This window comes from Rhamphochromis sp. 'chilingali' (genome assembly GCF_963969265.1).
Source record: "Rhamphochromis sp. 'chilingali' genome assembly, chromosome: 21".
Taxonomy (NCBI): domain Eukaryota; kingdom Metazoa; phylum Chordata; class Actinopteri; order Cichliformes; family Cichlidae; genus Rhamphochromis; species Rhamphochromis sp. 'chilingali'.
The window spans coordinates 28,459,462-28,479,154 of record NC_137949.1 but is presented as its reverse complement, the minus strand read 5'-3'; the positions used below and the strand labels follow the sequence as shown (position 1 = coordinate 28,479,154).

Genomic DNA, 19,693 nt, shown 5'->3' with positions numbered 1-19,693 from the left:
ATATTTGGATAGGATGTTAGGGTCCTCCTTTGGGATGTGGTGGACGGGGAGATTCCAATTACGGATGTGCAGCAGATTCCAAATCAATATGGAATTGTTGGATTCATACCATTAAGGCAGCTTTGAAGACAAAATGTGCTCCAACCCGGTACTAGCAAGGGGTAACTAATGAACTGGCCAGTGAGCGTAGTTTGACTTTCAGGGTTTTGTTTCCCAAATGTAAATATAATTCCAATGTGAGGGTTCAGAGATGGGAAATAACTGCACAGTGTTTTATATCTTCAGGTTAAAAAAGAGGGAGAAGATTAAGTGATTATATATAAACAAGTAAACTAAATTTAAATGTAATTGTTTTAAAGGTTTCTCATTGAGATGGAATACAGTTTGTAGAAAATGGAGTGGTATCAGAAAAACTGACACACACACCCACCCACCGACACACACGCATGCACACACACAATTCATTCAGGCAGCATAGACTAACAGATCCAAGCTGCAGCTTTATCTGCAGTGATAAATATTTAATAGACACTGCTTCATCCAGACACACATTGATACTCAGGCCTGTGCACACACTCCCTCTGTTATCTTTCATGTAGTAATTACGCAGCAGGGGCAAAACGAGGTTTGTAATTTTGTTAGCATGTTAAAGAAGACAAATGCGTGTGCTCCTCTGTGTACACGATTGTCCACATGCAGTCAGCCCGACTGGGTTAAACTTTCTGAATCAGATCACTGTGCTTCAGTCGAGGGAAAGCAGACTGCTGGTGGGGAACAATGAGTCCGAGTCATCCTCCACCTCCCCAATCAAACTGAAACTCCATCCGTCCAGACTCACTCCTGAGAATGGAGCTGTCAGCAGCTAAGAATCCTAATCTGCTTTTGCTTCATTACTCTAAAGCACATGTGAGGACTTGAAACACATGAAGTGCAGCTGATTTCCCATGCAGCCTTTATCAGCCTCAGGAGTGACAGCACGATTTCATGACCAAAGTTTACACATCTCCACTGAAAAATCGATGCATGCAGTATTGTTAAGCAATAAAAATGCAAAAAACATGTGAAAAAAGTCTACCTTTTATCACTCTCTGGGGCTCGCTTTTTTAAAGTTTATGCAATGTTTTCAGCACAGATGAGAAGAGCATGCAGCTGTGTGACACCAGGTGGAGAGATCATCAGAGTGAGGCATTTTAAGGTTTAGCAACTGTGCCTTTGACTTATGATAAAACCATTCGTGAAGGTGAATCACATTCTGGACTTTGGAAAATAAACTGAGCCTGTGTCAGGGAGGTGTTGATTTAACTCTACACCTCAGCCGAATAGGTTGGGATGCTTTCTTATTCCTTTTCATTCCAGAGAGAGAGTTGTGAAAATCAATACAGCCTCTGTTCAGTGGGAAGCTACAGCCAGCAGCTAGTGAGCTTACCAGAAAGACAGGAAACAAAGGAGAACGCTAGCCTGGCTCTTATCAAACAAAACCTCATAAAACAGTTTTTGTGCTGACACAAATTCCCACAAAGATCTGTCTTCAAACTCGGATCACAGTGCAGTGAGCCGTATTGAATGCAACTGTGCATTTCCTGGTGAAATACTATATATTTAGGATAATAGTAGCAGGGCAGGCAGTGACACAATACCAGGTCTGGTTAGTGCAGTCAGGCTACACAGTGAGCCTACCTGGCTTCCCAACATTGCTGTCTGCTGAGGGAGATTTTCTCATCATAGCGGGGTCTATACATGTAAGGCAAAAGCATTCAACAAGACAACACAGTCCAAGAGAAGATGGGACAGGAAGGAGAGGAGAGCGATGAGTCAGATGAAAGAAAACTAGCGGGATTTGAAGATCAGCATCGACAGGTCAGAGTGGAAAAACAGACCCAAGAGTCCTGAAAAACCACGTGTGCAAGCCAGTCTGTGTGTGATGCATATACTATAATAGCAAGCCCCTAGGCTTTGTGCTGGACTGTATGTTACCTTTGGTGGGTCCTCTGCGTGCACCCATGGCCTGCTGCTCTTCAGACACATTGAGTCTGCGGACCACGTCAGCTAGAGCAGACTTGAGCAGCTGAATCTCATCCTCCTGCATCTGGACCCTCTGCTCCAGGGAGGCGATGCGGTCGGTCACCTCCATACTGCTGGCCGCTGACGCACTGTCATCTGAGGACGCAGTGAGCTCACGTTAGAAAACGCAGAAAACTAATGAGAAAAGTAAACAGTGGTTTTTCAGATAATGTCACATTATCAGTACAGGCGGCTACAACTTTCAAACCCTGAACTCACTTTTATCCTTTTATACTTTCAGCATCTTTGACTATGAAGACTGTTCGCCAGCCTGGTTTTAGTGTCTGTTCTCTGATCTTAAACTAACTTAACACATTATTACCACCTCTCCACCTGACACACTAATAAAGGCCAAGCATAGGCCACCAGGGTCCACTTCATTAATGATCACACACACACACACACACACACACGCGCATCTTAATGCAGGGTCTCCTCCATTAAGACTTTGATGTCACAGGGGTTTGATGAATTATTAATGTAAATCACTGCTGTGTTTTCCCTGCAGACTTTTAATAACAGCCTGATGCATTATGCATTAGAGAGCAGGCATCTGGTGATTAGACAGATCTGCAGCCTTGTTTCTGCTGGGAATCTGAGTTAGACCCCAACTGCTTGGTGACATTATGGAAATCGTGAAAAAGGCTTCTGACCTCTGTAAATAACATTCTCAAACAATGTAGCGCAACAGTGTCTCAGACAAACTGAAATGTGTTTGTTTTCAGACAATCTGGTGAAACAAAACGGGTGTGATGATGCTCTAAGGAAGCAAAAGCTGCTCTGCGGAGGCGTGAGTTCCCCAAATATTCACTTGTAGATAGAAATTCAGAAAAACTGCAGTATTTTTAGTTCCATAAAATAATTAGATAAATAAAAACACACATTTGGATCAATGACACTAATAACATAAAGACAACTTCCTACCAAATATGATCTAAATAGAACAAAGAGTCGTTAGTGAAATTGTAATACTTGATTATTAATTTGAAATAAATAATTCTTTACTCAAATTTAAATTTTCTTCCAAAATGAATGGCAAACATTTAAGCACAAATAACACAAAAGAGTGTGCGACTTTAGGACTGTCAAACTCCTTTTCTTACAATTTTACATCATAAGTATTCATAAGTGTATAATCCCATAAGATCCAACGAAGTCGCTGTAATCTAATTGTCAAAACATGCCGGAAAGGCAATTTCACCGATTTGTTTACAAGTGGGAAATTCCATTAGCGAGCAAAATTCACCGTTAGCTGGTTATGAATCGCTTCGGTCAAGGAGACCCTCGATTAGACAAGATGATGAACTGGCGCATTAAGCAGATGGGGCACGTGAAGCTTGTAGCATAAAATGGAAATCTGCATACGTACAGAATGGCTGAATCAAGCAATTACAGTCGACACACAAACACAGACTACAGCTGTGCACACGGCTACACATTACTGCTGACTTGAGATTTCCCTGAAAGGTTGCAATAATAATGCTAACTGTGTTTTGAGACTGGACTAACATAAGTATAGTGCTTAAAAAATTATTAGACCTTCTGTCAAAAAACAAGAAGACAGAAATATTTTAGAAATCTGTCAAAAACTTGTTTAAAAGTAAAAAACTACTGACCTCCACTTTTCATATCCACACCTGAGCCGGTGTTGTGCCAAAAAGTGATTGTCTGCCAAAAACTGATTTCCAATGTTTCTGTGTATTTTTTATGTGTAATATCTTTACGTATGTTCATAAATAGACTTCGGTGAACAGGGTTTACAAAGGGGTTATATAGAGAATTAAAACAATATCTGTTTTTCAAGTATCTTTACAACTCTCTGCTATTGTACTTACATTAGCCTGTGGCCATCTCCCTGTACAACGCATCCACTTAACACACTGTTTGCTGCTACAACTACACATGTTTCTTTTCCAACTATTTATTTATGAGTGACTTATGTATGTATGTATGTATATATATGTATATATTGTACTATTCTTAGTTAGTGTATTGTCTGTCTTGTCTTAATGTTGGTTTAAAATGGAGCACTGTAACAAAAAATAATTTCCCCCAGGGATCAATAAAGTATTCTGATTCTGATTCTGATTATAACCAATCCGGTCCTTTATCCCCACTTAAAATATTTTTACAGAAATATTGTAATATTTGCTGCCATGTCTGCTGTCCTCTTGGCCAACTTACTCTTACAAAAGACATTTTTAATGTTAATGAGATTTTTTTAACTGCATAAATAAAGGTTATATAAAAGTCACTGCCAAAAACTGATTGCGGCTTCTACCTTGTTACACGAATGTTGTTTGTGGCTCAAGATGACTTTATGTCATCCATGAGGGATGCATTTGACATATGTTTCACATATTATAGCCCAACAAGTTACTTATAGCAGTTTAAATACGAGCAATCAGTTTTTGGCAAATACCGGAAATCAGTTTTTGGCAGACAATCACTTTTTGGCACAACACCGGCACAGTCGACTTCTTTGACAAGTCAGGAATCGATCGAGTAGAACATCAAGCCTGTCCGTCCATTCTCGTCTGCTTAATAGGTGTTTATAGGCGTCTTACCCTGTTTACTTATTACATAAAGACCCTAAGTCTGAGTTTAACTGTTCTAATTACACAAATTAAAATGACTTTAAGTGGGAGATAAATATCTATGAAGATTCATGGCCACCAACCAACCAATGGTTATTTGTATGTTTACCTGCTAATGAGGAATAGAGATCACCAATGTCGTTATTATTCATCTTCAACCATGAGTATCTGTGAAAAGATATTTGAGCAAGCAACTATCGCCATGTCCAGAGTAGAGTGCTTACAAACACAAACAGAGTTAACAGAGTTGCTGACTTTAGAATTCAGGTCATGTGACAGGTATTTTTTATGGCATCAAAGCCTGTAACACACTTGATATAGGTATTATTTGTATGCACCTTCTAATATTTTCACCGCCTGGTGAGAATCCTATAATGAAACCCCCGCTGTGGAGAAATGGCATCTGATGAAAACTGCAGGTGTGCAATCTTTTACATTACACCGACAGCAGAAGCTTTACAGGTTCAATGAGAAATATATCTGTCTCATTATATGCTCATACAGACAGATTTCTACTCCAAGGATATGCTTTCTTGTTTCATAAGCAAAATCGCAATCTCGCTCCTTCTTTTCCACAGACACACACTGACAAAGCCTTTTCCACAGATCTTAATAACATTTAGCTCACCTGAGATTCTCTCTTTGAAGCAATCCTTGTTCATATTTACATGCAACAGTGTGTCACTGAGTGAACATCCAGAGATAACGCTTCTATTATCTGTCGAGCATCTGTCGTGGGTCTGCTCCCAACACTGACACAATGACAGTGTAATACCGAAGCACAATGACTGGCTGTCACGGCCCCGTTTCCACCCAGCCCTGTGCTACCATCCCAACATATGCCACTTTCTGCCTTGGTTCCAACATCTGGGCCGAGTTAACGCCCACTAACATGTTTACAGCTACAACCAGAATCGGAAAAGGTCAGACAAGTTTGTTTTCATATGGAGGAATATGTGTTGATGGCGTGATGCTTATGTGCCGACAGCGCGATCACACAGAGAGCCGATTTAGCTAAATTTGCTCAGCTCTGTCTGGGGCTCAGGTCACATGCCTTCTGCCCAGAGACTCAGTATCAGTAAGATGTCAATCTTCATTTAACAGCAAATCCATCACCACAAAACAAGATTGCTGCACCAGTGTGGTATTCACACCTGTCAGCCATCTGCTTAAATCACTTCATTTCTGTCAGTCTGCTCCAGCTTCTATCTGACTTTTTCTTTCTGTCCCTATTTTGTTATCTGGTCAATACCCGGCTGGGTCACAAATCCGAGGCGGATCTCAGAGCCCATCTGTCTGCTCGCCGTAATGCATTTTGACACCCTGCTCCCTATTACCTTCCTCCTGCAAGTAGATGTGATTCTGGCAGAACCAGCAGCCTGCTTAAGTGCTTGTCCATCACTGCAGCCACGGGGATTAAATGAAAAACGCTCTTCAGTTCATTTTTTTTACAGCTCTAAAATAACCCAACACTCCAGCTTGCATCTCCGCCTTATTTACTGACCTCACTGTCATCAATAATGAACACTGGAGGAGGAGGGCACACATGCTTTGACTCATTTCCCCTTCTTCTGGACTCGTGCTTTCCAAAGAATCGATACGCTAAAGGAGTAAAAATAGATGTGGAAAATGCTTATGACGAGCATAAAGGGGAGCAAAGCACAGCAGCCTCATAAATTCTGCAGGAGCCTTTTTAGCTGAGTCACTCCTTCAATATGTAAAATATGTAAGGATATGAATGCACATACAGACACGAGGAAGGGAAAAAAGACAAGGTTAGGGACATTCCCTTGGAAGAAATGTCATGCTAGCAGCTGTCTCCCCATGTATTCGAATGTTACACAAAAACGTGCTCACTTTGCCAATAACCCGCTGACAAACAGAGTGATTGATGTCTGTTTTCTTTACTCTCAGCGGTGCAGAAGATCCAAACAATAAAGCTAAACTGATTTGATGGAAAGTTCAGCTGCCAGGTTAAGCTGTGCCACAATGGGAGGTACCGAAAAAGCCGCAACCAGTGTTTGCAGAGAACCACTAGATCAAAAGAGCGAGAGGCTGCAGGAAACAGGTTGTCACAACATTTTGACAACTATTCCTGTTTTTCAGGCAGAAGGGCAGATCTGATATCGCTGCAGCTTCGGTGCATCTTTTTGCTACTTGCTTGTGCTCCAGCTTGCCAGCTTTTTTTACCCCCCCCTTTTTAATTTCACAACACAGACGCACATAGACCAGGTGGTGTTACTGCCACAGCGCCAGTTCAGCTGCTCCAAATTGAGTCACACTTAATAAACAACCAGTCTTCAGCATGATTCACTAATGGAGGTCTGGACTTTATCACCATTGAGCAGCACAAAGGAATTAAAGGAGGCAGCGATTTAAGGACAGGCATGAGAAATACAGAGCTAAATGAGAGAGAATAAAGGTGGGTGTGTGGCCGTGATCACAGAGCAGGTGGTGCTTTGACCTGAATGCTAATTTCAGTAAGCACTCTGATGAAACGTGGGTGTGATATTAGCATATTTTTAGCATATTTACCTTAATGTAGCAAATCAACATGCTACTTTGACAATTAGTTCTGAATTTCAGCTAATGATGGCACTTTGTTACTACCTCATGATAACTTAATGTCAACTTTCAGGGCACTTCAGCACAATACTAGAACTAAGTGGAAGACTAATAACATGTGTGATGATTATTTTTTTCTAATGTTATGCACAGTACAAGACAAGAAAAGTGTTGTGCTTAAAAGTGACGCATTTACACAGTTACAGTGTGCCTCAGGGACAACTGAAATGATCCATCAGGTGCCTGTCAGGAGGTCGGAGAGTTTAGTTACAGTTACAGACTGGAGAGAAAAATGAGGAAAGAGAGAAACAACAGACTGAGAGTTACTTAAAAGCCCATCAATCCCCTGTGTCACCTGCAGGAGAGAGCAGGGGACGACCTGATAGCTTTAGCTAATCAACTGGTCAGATTAGGGAGACAGATGCAGTTTACAAGCTGCCACTGAGGGCTTTTGCCTGACCGGGGCTTAAGAGGTAATAAATATCTAGAGGTGGAAAAGAGAAAGGGAAGCCCTCACAGGCAACCTGGGAGGAGATTAAAGAGGAGGAACCACTGAGAGGAAGATGGAGATGATAAACAACGGAGGAAAAGCTTCTTTGTCCTGTCAAAACGGTAGCACTGAAAGACCCAAATAGGCTGACAAAGACAAGAATGAAAGATGGAGCTGTGTGCATGTGTAAGTGTGTGTCTTTGCACACACAGGGGTCAGAAAGAGTGAGTCTGGGTCAAACAGGGGTATGAATTGGGGCCAAAAGACCCCCCTCTGAGAGATCCTACTGTCCTTGTAAGAAGATGTTAAACCCTTCCTTCCTGACATCAGCTACATCCTTCCTGGGGTCAGAGTGAGGTCAGACGGGAGCTAGCTCCACCTTGCTCCTCTCACCATCACACCTACACACATCCAACATACTGCACAGGAGCTGAAATGCTGGCGGCGGTGATTTACAAATAGATGGTGTTAAGTGCTGCTTATTTTTCTGAGTGATTGATCAGATAATGTATTAAACACCATCAGTACTATTCCCCTGCCTCCTGTGGGACTGCACACCAATTATTAGAGAAATGGAGGAAGGCAGAAAAAATGGAAGGCTTTTCTCATAAATCTCTTGAACTTGTCTCCACAATCCACGTTAAAGGAGCTTATTGTGCATTTTTTCCTTTATTCTGTCACATATCTAGACTATGTAACTATACAGTTTCAGTGGATGCCCATGTTAAACACGGAACTTTCCTGTAATGAAGTCAGCATATTTACAAGTCATCAATCCTCAGTTTCAGACTGTTTCAGGCTATGAGCACTGAAGCTCAGCCCACCGATAGGTCCAATTTAACCATGTGGTATTTGCTGTCAACGTTCCAATGAACAACATCAAATTCAGTCGCTGTCAACCACAAAGTCTCCGTAACAACAAGGCCTAAAGCCAGGACATGGATGTGTGTTTCAGATGTGAGAGGATCTGAAATAACAAATATAAACACCTGCTCAAGCCCTGTAATTCCCCAGTGATTTAGAAAGAAACAGTCCAGAAAAAAGAAAAAGAAACTACATAAAAGAGGCCTAATCAAGGCAGATTTACCTCGAGCACATGACATACATGAACTCCACTCGGCTTCACACAAACACACTCCCTCCAACACACACACACTCTCCTCTGTCAAAGAGGAAGTGGTCACAGTGTGGCAGAGGGATTATGCTGGATTTGTGGAGCAGATCTTGCTCAATGCTAGTGATCCTTAAACTCTGGGGGGGGGGGTTGAGCTTAGCAGCAGGATGAATTTTATTTTCCCTCCTTCGGTCTCTAACCTCTTTCACCTCTCTATTTGTCTGCTCTCCTCTCTCCTGAAAGTCTTGTGGGATGAATTCTTGAAACAAAGCAGGAAATAAATTGACTGTGGGAAGAAAAAGTGAGCCTGAAGGATTAAACGTAAAGAGGACTTGGCAGTAAAATGTTTTTATTATCTTTCTCTAGCATTTATCTCCCTCATTTTTCCTGCTCTTGTCCACGCTGTTCGCCCAATTAGAGATTAACTCCTAGTGGTAGACTGTTTCAAGAGGTGGGGCTTTCAGAGTGTGGGATACTTGAAGCGTCAATAGACTAAGATGTAGCTGAAGCCCCAAAGCTCCATCGGAACGAACCGCAATGTGCACACGTGAAGTCTAGACATTCTCAAACACTGCCAAAGCTTCATAATTAGAAATCTTCTTCTTACTATTATTATTATTAGAATTAAACTATTGCAAACACATATATAAGCCTACAGCCAGTATTGTACTCTGATATCCTCATGCTGATATTGTTAACATGCTGAGATGCTTACTGTCTTAGTTGCCTTAAATTCCCTTAGTTTTGCAGGAATCAGATAAAAGATATATATATATATCAGAGAAAACAATGAGACCAACACATCATTGAGGTTTGCAGACATTCGTTTACGCACAGCTCTCTTAAGATCATGCTCTAACATTTCAATCAGATGTTGCATGACCCAATTTGGCCCAAGTTTTAGCTGCCAAACAGAAGGCCTTATATTTGAATTTGGAATACTTTGACATACAGAAAAGTTTGTAGTTAACTCGATGACTGAAAGGTGCCCAGGTCCTGTGGCTTTAAAACAAGCCCAATTCATCATCCCTCCGCTACCGTGTTTGATAGTTGGTATCAGGTGTTTGTGTTGATATGCTGTGTTTGGTTTTGAACATTACGGCCAAACATCTTTATTTTGATCTTGCCTGTCCAAAGTGTCCAAGTGGGACACTGTTTTAAACATGGCAAACTTCAGTCTTTTTCTAATGTTACTATCATGAACTTTAATATTTAACACAGTAAGTGAGAAAAAATATGTCAAATACTATATATGAGACATGAAGCCCCAGCTTCTGAACTTACAAAGCAATATGCTGAACTTTATATAACATCCCTGTCTAAATCTGAATAAAACTAAAACGGTAATAAACAGCCGAAGAAAGACATCCTTTTTATTGCTGTGACTTTTAGGGATGAAGCAGACCACAGAAGCACAAAGTCATGGTTGGCAGCAGCTCCAGGCTCCAACACAAGCCCGTTTCTCAGTCTCAGCCTTCGTCTACATAAAACACGGCTTTGTCCCGCAGTAACAAACAACCAGGAAGGAACAGGAGGCGGGATACTTGTTCCATCCAGTGTGTGTATACTGGTGTTGTCCCATCCAGTAACATTGTTGTTATGGGATACCAGATTTCCATGGTGCAGAAATGGTCTCACACACATACAGAGAGACAGTGTGCCAGAGACTGTTGCCACACTGAGCACAGGCCAATCGTATATCTGCCATCTGGAGGGGAGAGAACATACAGTGGCACTGCTGGCAGCAAACAAGATCATTACAGAACAAAACTGAGGAGAATTATTACAAACAGACTTTGGTGTGTAAGCAGAGGTTTTCCTTTGTTTGTAACTCAGTGTCTGGATTCTGCCCTATAAATACTACATGTCTCTTTCAGTATATTCGCTTTAACTTTAAAATTATTATTATTCTCTGTTCTTGCCATCAACTAAACCAGCTCTGTTTGCATTTTTGGAGTTTTGACAGCACCTAAAAACCCGAGTCACATCCAACTGTGTTTAGTTTGAGTGAACCTGACAAGTGAACCTGACAGGCCACATTATTAGATTTTCTCTTCTCCCTGCAGCCACAGATGAGACAGGGGAGTTTAAGCTGATTATGTGAGACACATTTTTATACAGTTTTCTGATGAAATGAATGGTTCAAACATCTGATTAGATAAACACGCAATTCAGTGAGCTGTAATAAAACATTGTTGGCACTATAAAGGTGGAAAAGAGCTATTAAAGAGTCGTCAGTAGTAATGGTCTCGTGATCTTCTGTGGCTTCAAAACGGAATAAACTAAAGAGTAAAAGTAGAAGCAGTACTTGCAGTTTCTTAATTTCAGTGGCTGCTCTAAATAGTTTAGGAGGACCAAAACATCCTTTAAATTCTTCTCCTAGTTCACTGATCTGACCAACTAGCATTTTTTTGTCAGTCTGTCTATACCGGGTGTCCACTCTTAAATCAGACCATATACTGAAGACACTAGATTTAAGGTAGACTTACTAAATCAGAAAACAAAAGGCAAACCATTGTTCAGGTCACAACAGAATCCCTTACAGGCAGCCAGGACCAACTTTTATAGGAAAATGCAAGGACTATGGCAAAGACTAGGAGGAAGGACGGGACTATTTATACACAGAGGTAAGTGGAGAAGCTGGAGAATGGCATCCAGCTACAGACAATCCTGGCAACCATCAAAGAAAGACTCAAGAGGCAACTGACTTTCAAAGTAAAACTGAAAAATACCAAAAAACAAATAAATAATAGAATGGAACAATCCATAAATACAACAAACACAAAAATCTAAACTCGAAACTCTGGAAAATGCAGGAAAAATCTAAATAGAAACTCAAATGCAAACATATTCATTGAGGACTCCAAACTTGAGAACATGACCAAACACTGGGTCTGTGACACAGTCTCGGGAGGAAACCAACCACAATCATGACTTCACTAATCTTCTATAATATTTAATGTTTATACATCAGCCAGAGTTAGAGCATACAAATTGCAATGTGTGCATACTTCAGATGCTCTTAGTACATCTCGTTTGGATCAGCAGCATCTTTAACATCTAGCCACAGACATCCTTATAAACACCTGCCGAATCCTGTTACAGCCCCACAGTTTGCCATTAGGATACATACAGAGACAAACAAATTTTTAAGGTAAAAGTTAGAGACCATCTGGTCATAGTCTCACACCACACACATCCACACCAACAACTTGGACTACACCCATCCACCACCACTTGGCCTTTGTGATGATACCCCGGTACAGTTTTGACACTCTGGCTTTGAGAAGGAGTCTGACAGCAGTAGATTTCTGCCTCTATAACTGTTGATTTTTCTCTTGTGAAATGTGTCTTGAAAACATCTATGCTTCCATTGTAAGAGCAAAATGTGACATGCACGCCCACCATGAAGGAGTCCTGAAATCACTCGCTGGTAGCTGTCCTAGAACTGAAAGCAAAGAATCAAAAGCATTTTTGGACCAAAACAACTGCCATCTAACAACAAAATTGGGCTGTCAGTAGACAAGGAAACAACCTAAATAACCCCTTTCCTCTCATCTCTGCACCTGTGATCTTGATGAATTTCTAATGGGATTCTCCTCTTTTCCCCAGCCCATCTGTTAGAGGCCGGCTGAATGCGTGCAATGGGGGATACACCCTCACACTCAGAGCTGGCGCTCTCCCCGTCGTTCTTCCATTAACAGCAGATGTAAGAGACCAATTAGAGTGCTGAGCAGCCCCTGGGAGCTGCACCACGGATACCAGGAGGTTAATTATATCTATTCACCTTACAACCGGCCAAGGTTTAAAAACAGAGGTGTTGCCAAATCTTTGGTCCGTGACGAATCAATACGCTTATAGAAATAATTGCACAACACAGTCAAACCTACACTCATCTTTTCCAGGCTACAGAAGTGATCTTTAATTACTATAAGAGGGCTTGGTGGTGCAGGATTAAGAGTGAGATCCATGCACAGACATTCATACACAGACATGCATGTGCGCACATGAATGCATGTACACATACCAGTGCGCAGATGATCTGTGCTGGAAATAATTTGCATAGTAACTTGATTTAAATACCTTTACGTTTTTGTGTAACATTCAGATTAAAGAATACGTAACCAAATCCTTTATGCATTATATCTCTCTGATTGGGAACAACAGCCTTGGGAATACTTTGAGCATGAAACAAAAACTAAAAATAATGCCACATCTTTGGGATTTTGCTGACCTGAGTGATTTATTAGTGGTCACCCTCCCCCACAGGTAAAATTCTGCGCTCTGCTGAGCACATTTAGTGTTACAGTGCAGATTGAGAGCATCCTACTCACTGATGGAGTACATGATCCTGTTTCCGGCACTTTTTAGGGGTATTTTTATGCATCCCTGACATACCGTTCAAGAACTCATGCTTGCCTGTATGCCTCCTGTACTGACATTGGAAGGTTGTGCATGCACATGTGCACACTGAACCTGAAAACGGACACATAGACACTCATACACAACCACAAGCGCATACATAACAGAGAGCAGTACTCTGCCAGAAGCATTAGTGAGATGCACACGCACATATACACGGAGTCAGTGTATATATTTAGCACAGGAACTCACACGATCCTGCTTTACATGCCTGATTGTTTTAGTAGGTCATGAGATGAGGCTGCTTGGATGTGTGTCAGTGGAGGAAAAGAGAAGAATGGTAGACAGAGAAGAGAAGAAGCACTTGACAAAAATTTCATCTAATTCCTAGTTGCTCTCCAAGAAGCTGTTTCCAGTGATTGTTCTGCTGATCACAAGACAATCATGCAACAATATCTGAGCACCTAAAATGTCTCAATAAAAAGGAAAGGCAGGGATAAAACGATATTTTACTTAGTCAAAAGAGCTTTCTGTTTTATAGAAGAAAGGAAATACCCCTGAAGTGAAGACAGATCTTTAATATACTGGGTACACATATGTTACATTTTCTCCTCACATGATTACAAATCATAATTAGATAAGAAGATATCATGTCTCAAGCACCTTATGTTGTAATATAAAGCAGTTAAATTTGAATTGCAGAAATTGAAGAAAAATTGCTATTAACGCAATAGAGATGAAACATTTTAAAGCCCAACTGATCAGCGGGTCAACTAAGATAACAAAGGAATACATTACTGTGTGCCATGCATGTTTCTTTCTTTCATACATAATCTTATAGACATACTTTGTACTATTCCTTTGGCTTTTAAGGCAGATTTGGCTTTTCATTGACCTCTGCATGTATGCATGTACTCGACAGATGTCAGTAACACGCTATATAACTGAGGGTGGACACATTTGTGCCAAAAATTGCTCAGTGGGATCCTGGCTCATGGCCTAATCTTCCTCTTCCATGCAGATTTTATACAACATGCTGCAATACGCAGATAAATTCTCCACTGTGCACACAGTGGAGTGCACACTACGGGATGCCATATTTAGAAGTATTTAAGATAGAGATTTCATGATTAGCTGCGTCAAGGCTGCCGTGAAATGAACAGTTCGCACTACATAGGAGGCATGAATTTCTCACAAATCTCAAAAGCAGCTCGATGTAGCTGTAAACATACAAACATTCAATGACGGTAAGTACAGAGCCACTTTTCTTTTTTATCTGTTAGCAGCCAATGTGCCCCTATTCAAGAAAAAAGTGCGAGGCAAAGCTTATCAGGAGAAAAGTGAGAAAGAAACAGGGAGATAAGGAGTAGAGAGGGGGCGGGGGGGCGGCGTGACTCGTGAGTACTGAAGCCTAAGTGGCCTGGCTCAATATCTGACTGTCTGCAGATTTAAAAAAAAACACAAAACAGAAAAGCACTCTGAGCTCCACTTGGGGCACTCGCACAAGATCAAACAAAGAGCCTGAGAAAGTCTGACGTAGGGATGAGGGAGAGGGGAAGAGCTCGAGGAGCGAAGGGCAGAAGAGTCAGAGTTTTAGAAATGAAAGAACTCCAGGCGCGCTGGGCTTGAGAGAGGGAAAAAATTAGACTAAATAGAGAGTGGTGTGTGTGTGTGTGTGTGTGTCTATGCTCTCACTGACACGGCCATAGGAAATCAATATCAAACTTTGCATGAATCAGCAGCTTTGGATGAGTTAACCCGTTCACGTCGATATTTATTAGACTGCTTTACGCGTAGGGCAGTTACAGATGACTGATGGCACAGAGACACATAATTTCCTAATACTTTCTTCTTAATGTTTCTACATTGATGTTTTTGTGCAGTTTTATCAGAGTGGAAGAAATTTCAGAGCACAGGCCAGTTTGCAATGAGTTTTAGTAGGCTTTGATGGATAGTTGGATAGATGGATATGGAATAATCAAAGAGAAATAAAGGAATAAATAAAGTCAGAATGGAGAAAACCAGGGAAACTAAAAACATGCAAAAGGCCCATAATTGATACGTAAAAGAGAAATGAAGAAACTGCTTGAACTGGCTTTTCAAAACTAAATGGACTCCAACCGCTCTAACACAAATACATTCACCTCATCCTCCTGTTTGCCATCCCTTCTTGGCTACTGTGGACGGTAACGTGAGCGGGGCTTTAATCCTAATCCCTCTCCACGTGCCATCATCAGTCAGGGTTTGGATGGACATACCCACAGAGCCACAGCCAAGAAGTGGGGGAGACTGGGTGAAGTCGTGTCACCTCTGCTGCGTATCAAGATTCCTCCAACAAACATCAAAGCGTTCTCCGTCTTTATTAATTTCCCTCCTTCCCCTACACGTCTGCTCCATCCGTCTGCCCTCCTACTAATTCTAACATCCTTATTTTTTCTTATGAACTGTTATCGCGATGTTTTCTTTATGTTTTGTTTTTTTTGGCTCCAGTCTTTTCTTCTTCGCCCTGCCCCCTCTGCTGCTGGTGTGTTAAGTTGCCAAGGAGCCAGTGATGGTTAGGTGAGCGCACTCACTGCCAGCGTGGAGCATAGACATAAAGAGATGTTTAATCAGGTTTTATTAGCTCAAAAGATAAATGAACAGGTGATTAATAATAGTTAGAATGGCGATGTTGGACCCTGTGAGATGACCCTCAGCATGTCATCATCAGTATTATACTGTCATAAGTGAGCTGGATTTACTGGATTTTTAGGAATCGCATTAACTGATGTTTTAGTCTGGTGGCTTTGGATGTTTTAGCTGTGGCATCTACATGCTGCATTTTCATGCTGCAGTCAGATTTCTTTTGCTGTGTCAAAATCGTGTTATTAAAGAAATCTAGACCATATGTGTGAATAATGAAGTATATGCAGGCAGAACAGGAAACCACTGGGACGGCACTTGGAAGTGATGCACAAACACTCACTTAAAATGGGCAAGAACCACACCAGTTTGACTTCAGGACATTGGCAATCGTATTACCAGCCCAAGAAAACAGGCTAATTCAATGTAAACTGTCCTGTTCTGCAGAACTAAGGTGTTTGAAATGAGATTTTTAAAAGGAAAAAAAAGGATTCACGTCCTTCTTCACCTGTGTGTGATGACAGTGTAATGGCGCTAATTTTCATTTAGCCTAAGATAACCCTGAGCTCCCAAGGACAAAGCGTGCAGCCTGAACGCAGTTTAGCTGACCTAGTCTCTGAACATTAGTCTGGTTGGATGCTCCACAACACACGGGCCAGAGAAATGGAAAAAAAAAAAGAGGGGAATGAATGACATCATTGACTTTTGCTGATCTGGGTTCAGCTGGACGGCAGAAGCAGAGCAGCATGATGTCATTTTGGCCTACAGGACCAAACAAAGCCCACAGTGGCCGAGCAGATGTGTGAGTACACTCCATACACACAACAGATCCAACTTGGACCGCCACAAACACAGATATATTCTTTTTTTTTGGTTTAAAGTGAAGCTCATGCACTAAGCCGACTGTCGAAACAACAAACAAGATGCTGCTTCCTCAGTTTGCGTGTGCGTTTGTGTAGCGAGGCAGAGAGAGAAAGCAAGAAGGTAGAGGTCGGAAAATCCCTGGCAACAGCCTCTGAGCGGCATGTCTTACTTCACTGACATCCCTTCAGAAAATTAACACGAACAACCTTGCGGTGTTGGACAACTCAAATCTGCTCACGGTCATGACTTGGCAAAACGTGCAGCATGAAGAGAGGGAAAAAATCATTTAGCATGGAGTAACTCAAGTCAATGAAGTGGTAATGTGGTGCAGCTGTCCTTTACTGCTCCGACGTCACACTTTTTCACCCTTCACTAAAACTAAACCTCGAGTCTGACACATCAGAAAAGCCGTACCTGCCACTGCTATAAAGGTCAGGCAATTCCTAGGAGGAAACTGCAGGCCTCCTGTTCTTCTACACTCGCTGCTACACCTGTTTTTCAGGTCAGTCCAACCAAACCAATGTCTCTTCTTATCACTGGCACTGACAGCACTTTACTCATCACACAGGAATGACCAGGAAACATTCGATCATGTACAAACTAGATTTGGCCTGATGCCTCGTCTTTTTTCACATATCCTTGTTCCTTATTATTCCCTGTGACTGTAGACACCAGGAAAAACGAAGCACCATTTTTAATCAGTCTCCTATTTTACACTAGGGCTTCATTATTCTGCTTCTGTGAATTCAAAGGATTTTGTATTACATACTTATGTGCTTTGTTTTATCCAACAGCTGGTTTCGTTATGCTTGATTTTATCATTTTTGTAACCCTGTAATGGTGCCCAGTTTTCCTCCAAGTCTTATGAAAGGACTTCCAAAGGGTAAACAGGGTAAAAAGAAAACACATTTATGGATGAAGATGCTTTTCTTCTCTACTCGATACCCTTCTCTTACCCCTTTTTACCCCCCTCTTTGTCTGTATCTAAGCTGCTGTGGCTGGCTATAAATTTAATAAAGGAAATCCATACGGGGTGAAAGCTTTTAAGTAGTTTCACCTCATCAGTTATGCATTAAAATACTGAAGCGACCAGTAACCCTGGTGGGACATTCGTCAGTGCAATTCCACACCTCTGATTTGCTCGGTTGGCCAGTGGTATTCCCCTCATCTCACTGATTGCTGGTGCTTACACAGCACAGTAAATATTATTGATTTTCTCATTATCCACCAATGGCAATTATGTTACTCCATCCTTCAGCAGTGATAGCTCACGCTAACCACGACATCACAGTCACTGCTACGGACAAGCACAATAAAAGAGGGTGAAGTGAGTGTTCCCCCTTTCCATGTGATCAACATTTTAAAGCACATGTTAGTAACAACAACAAAACAGTGTGGTTTAAACTCCCTCTGCTGCTCCCTATCACAGACACAGGTTGTGTTGGGGATAATCCCCTTATGTGTGTGTCACTGTAGTTGGTACACACCAGCAGTGACTATGAACAAACTGAGCCGTACAGAAAGAAAAAACTGTCCCGTTGTACTGGGATAAATGCAGGCATCACTTAAAGTATGCTGTCGATACATAAACTGAGCATACGTCTCACACGAGGGCTCAGTCGTCAAGAAGAATGGGCGCATCTTGGAAATGAATCCTAATATTGATGTGTCATGCTGCTCTTCGCTCTTCCCTGAGTCACCCTCTCCCACCCATAACATTATCAGCCTGAAGTACGGTTTCTCCCTGTGCCAGCAAAGAAATCACGTTGCAGCAGGCGAGAAGGAGTGTCCTGTTCTGTCACACCGTTTTGTCTCATTCGGCAAACTGCAGAATACGTACACTGTGTATACATTCATAACAAGCCCTTCATCACATCGAGCAGAGCCGGGGCAGCGCTGTGAGCAAAGGACTGTTTCTCATCCTCCCTTCCTCTTTGTTTATTAGCTCTCTCCTGATGGAGGCTGTTGACATCAGCCCGGCCTTGATTTCAAACACTTCCTGTTAAATCTGCAGTGCTTTTAGTTTTTCTTTCATCCTGTAAATGTCAACCCGGGAGCGCCTGCTTTGACTTAAACATCCGTCTGTTTGACAGTAAGTCTAGTGATTAATCAATTGAAGAGCATCCAGATCTAAACAATGATGGAAAATGTTATAGTTTTACAAAAAACCCCCAGCTCATGTCTGCAACATCTAACACCTCTGCAGGGTGTCAAGTCACACCAGTCAGCTGGTGACATGTCAAATCCAGAAAGCAGCATGCAGTTCATAGTAGAGAGGGATGGGAGTATATGAAGGGTTAGTTTAGTTTTACCGTTGCAGAACTGTAGCAGTGATGAGGTGTCATATAAACTGCTGTAGCTGGAAAAACCGTCCTCCATTCTCAGCCTCTGCTCGGCACCTCTGTGCTCCCTCTGGTATCCCACCACTCCTTCGCTCCTTCTCTCTCTCTCTGGTGATTCCCCTACTTTAGTTTATCGCTCACTTGGCATCCAAGGCGCTCCCTCCATTCACTCTGTACGGGTCAGGCTCCCTGGGTGAGTCACCATGGCAACCCATTCACTCCGATTATGTCATGTGAACTCCAGCCCCTCTTTTTTTCCAATCGCCCTCTCTCACAAAAAAAAGAAAAGAAAAGTCCTGAACTACAGCAGAAAACACTCCCTGCAGAAGAATGACTGAACAGGGACACAAGTTAAGAGGCTGCCGGTCGTGTTTTCTTTTTCTTTCCCCTGTGATCGTCCTCTCCTTCCCTTCCCCTGGCTCCTCTTGTCCTTATTTCTCCAGCGTTCAGGAGAGATCTCCAGAAGAGAGAGAGAAGAGAAAAAAAACAGCTTTAAGAGGGCTTGAGCTGACAGCGCAGGCGAGCTCTGGCACAGGCTGTCGCTGTGTATATGTGTGTATGTTTGTGTGTCAGGAGCTGTGTGAGTGTTAAGATAATGCTCGGGACAGCCCAGCCTTCCCGTCACACACAGCGTGGACGAGTCAGAGCGCAGGGGGCTGGGCCTGTCAGCTACAGC

General features: G+C 42.0%; 1 protein-coding gene across 5 annotated transcripts in view; it reads right to left on the bottom strand.

Annotated features, from left to right (window-relative positions):
• The window catches only part of eml1 (EMAP like 1), a 52,866-nt gene that overhangs the window by 20,429 nt on the left and 12,744 nt on the right, over positions 1-19,693 (bottom strand). For 3 of the 5 annotated variants that reach the window (XM_080870108.1, XM_080870109.1, XM_080870110.1), the window contains exons 1-2: positions 18,988-19,590; positions 1,975-2,157 (exon numbers count right to left, since the gene is read on the bottom strand). In XM_080870108.1, coding sequence (XP_080726234.1) covers positions 1,975-2,157; positions 18,988-19,054 — 250 coding nt within the window. In that variant the 5' untranslated portion in view covers positions 19,055-19,590. Of the gene's footprint in view, positions 1-1,974; positions 2,158-5,286; positions 5,434-18,987; positions 19,591-19,693 lie in introns of those variants that run through there. The other 2 variants (XM_080870111.1, XM_080870112.1) reach the window with 2 other exon arrangements.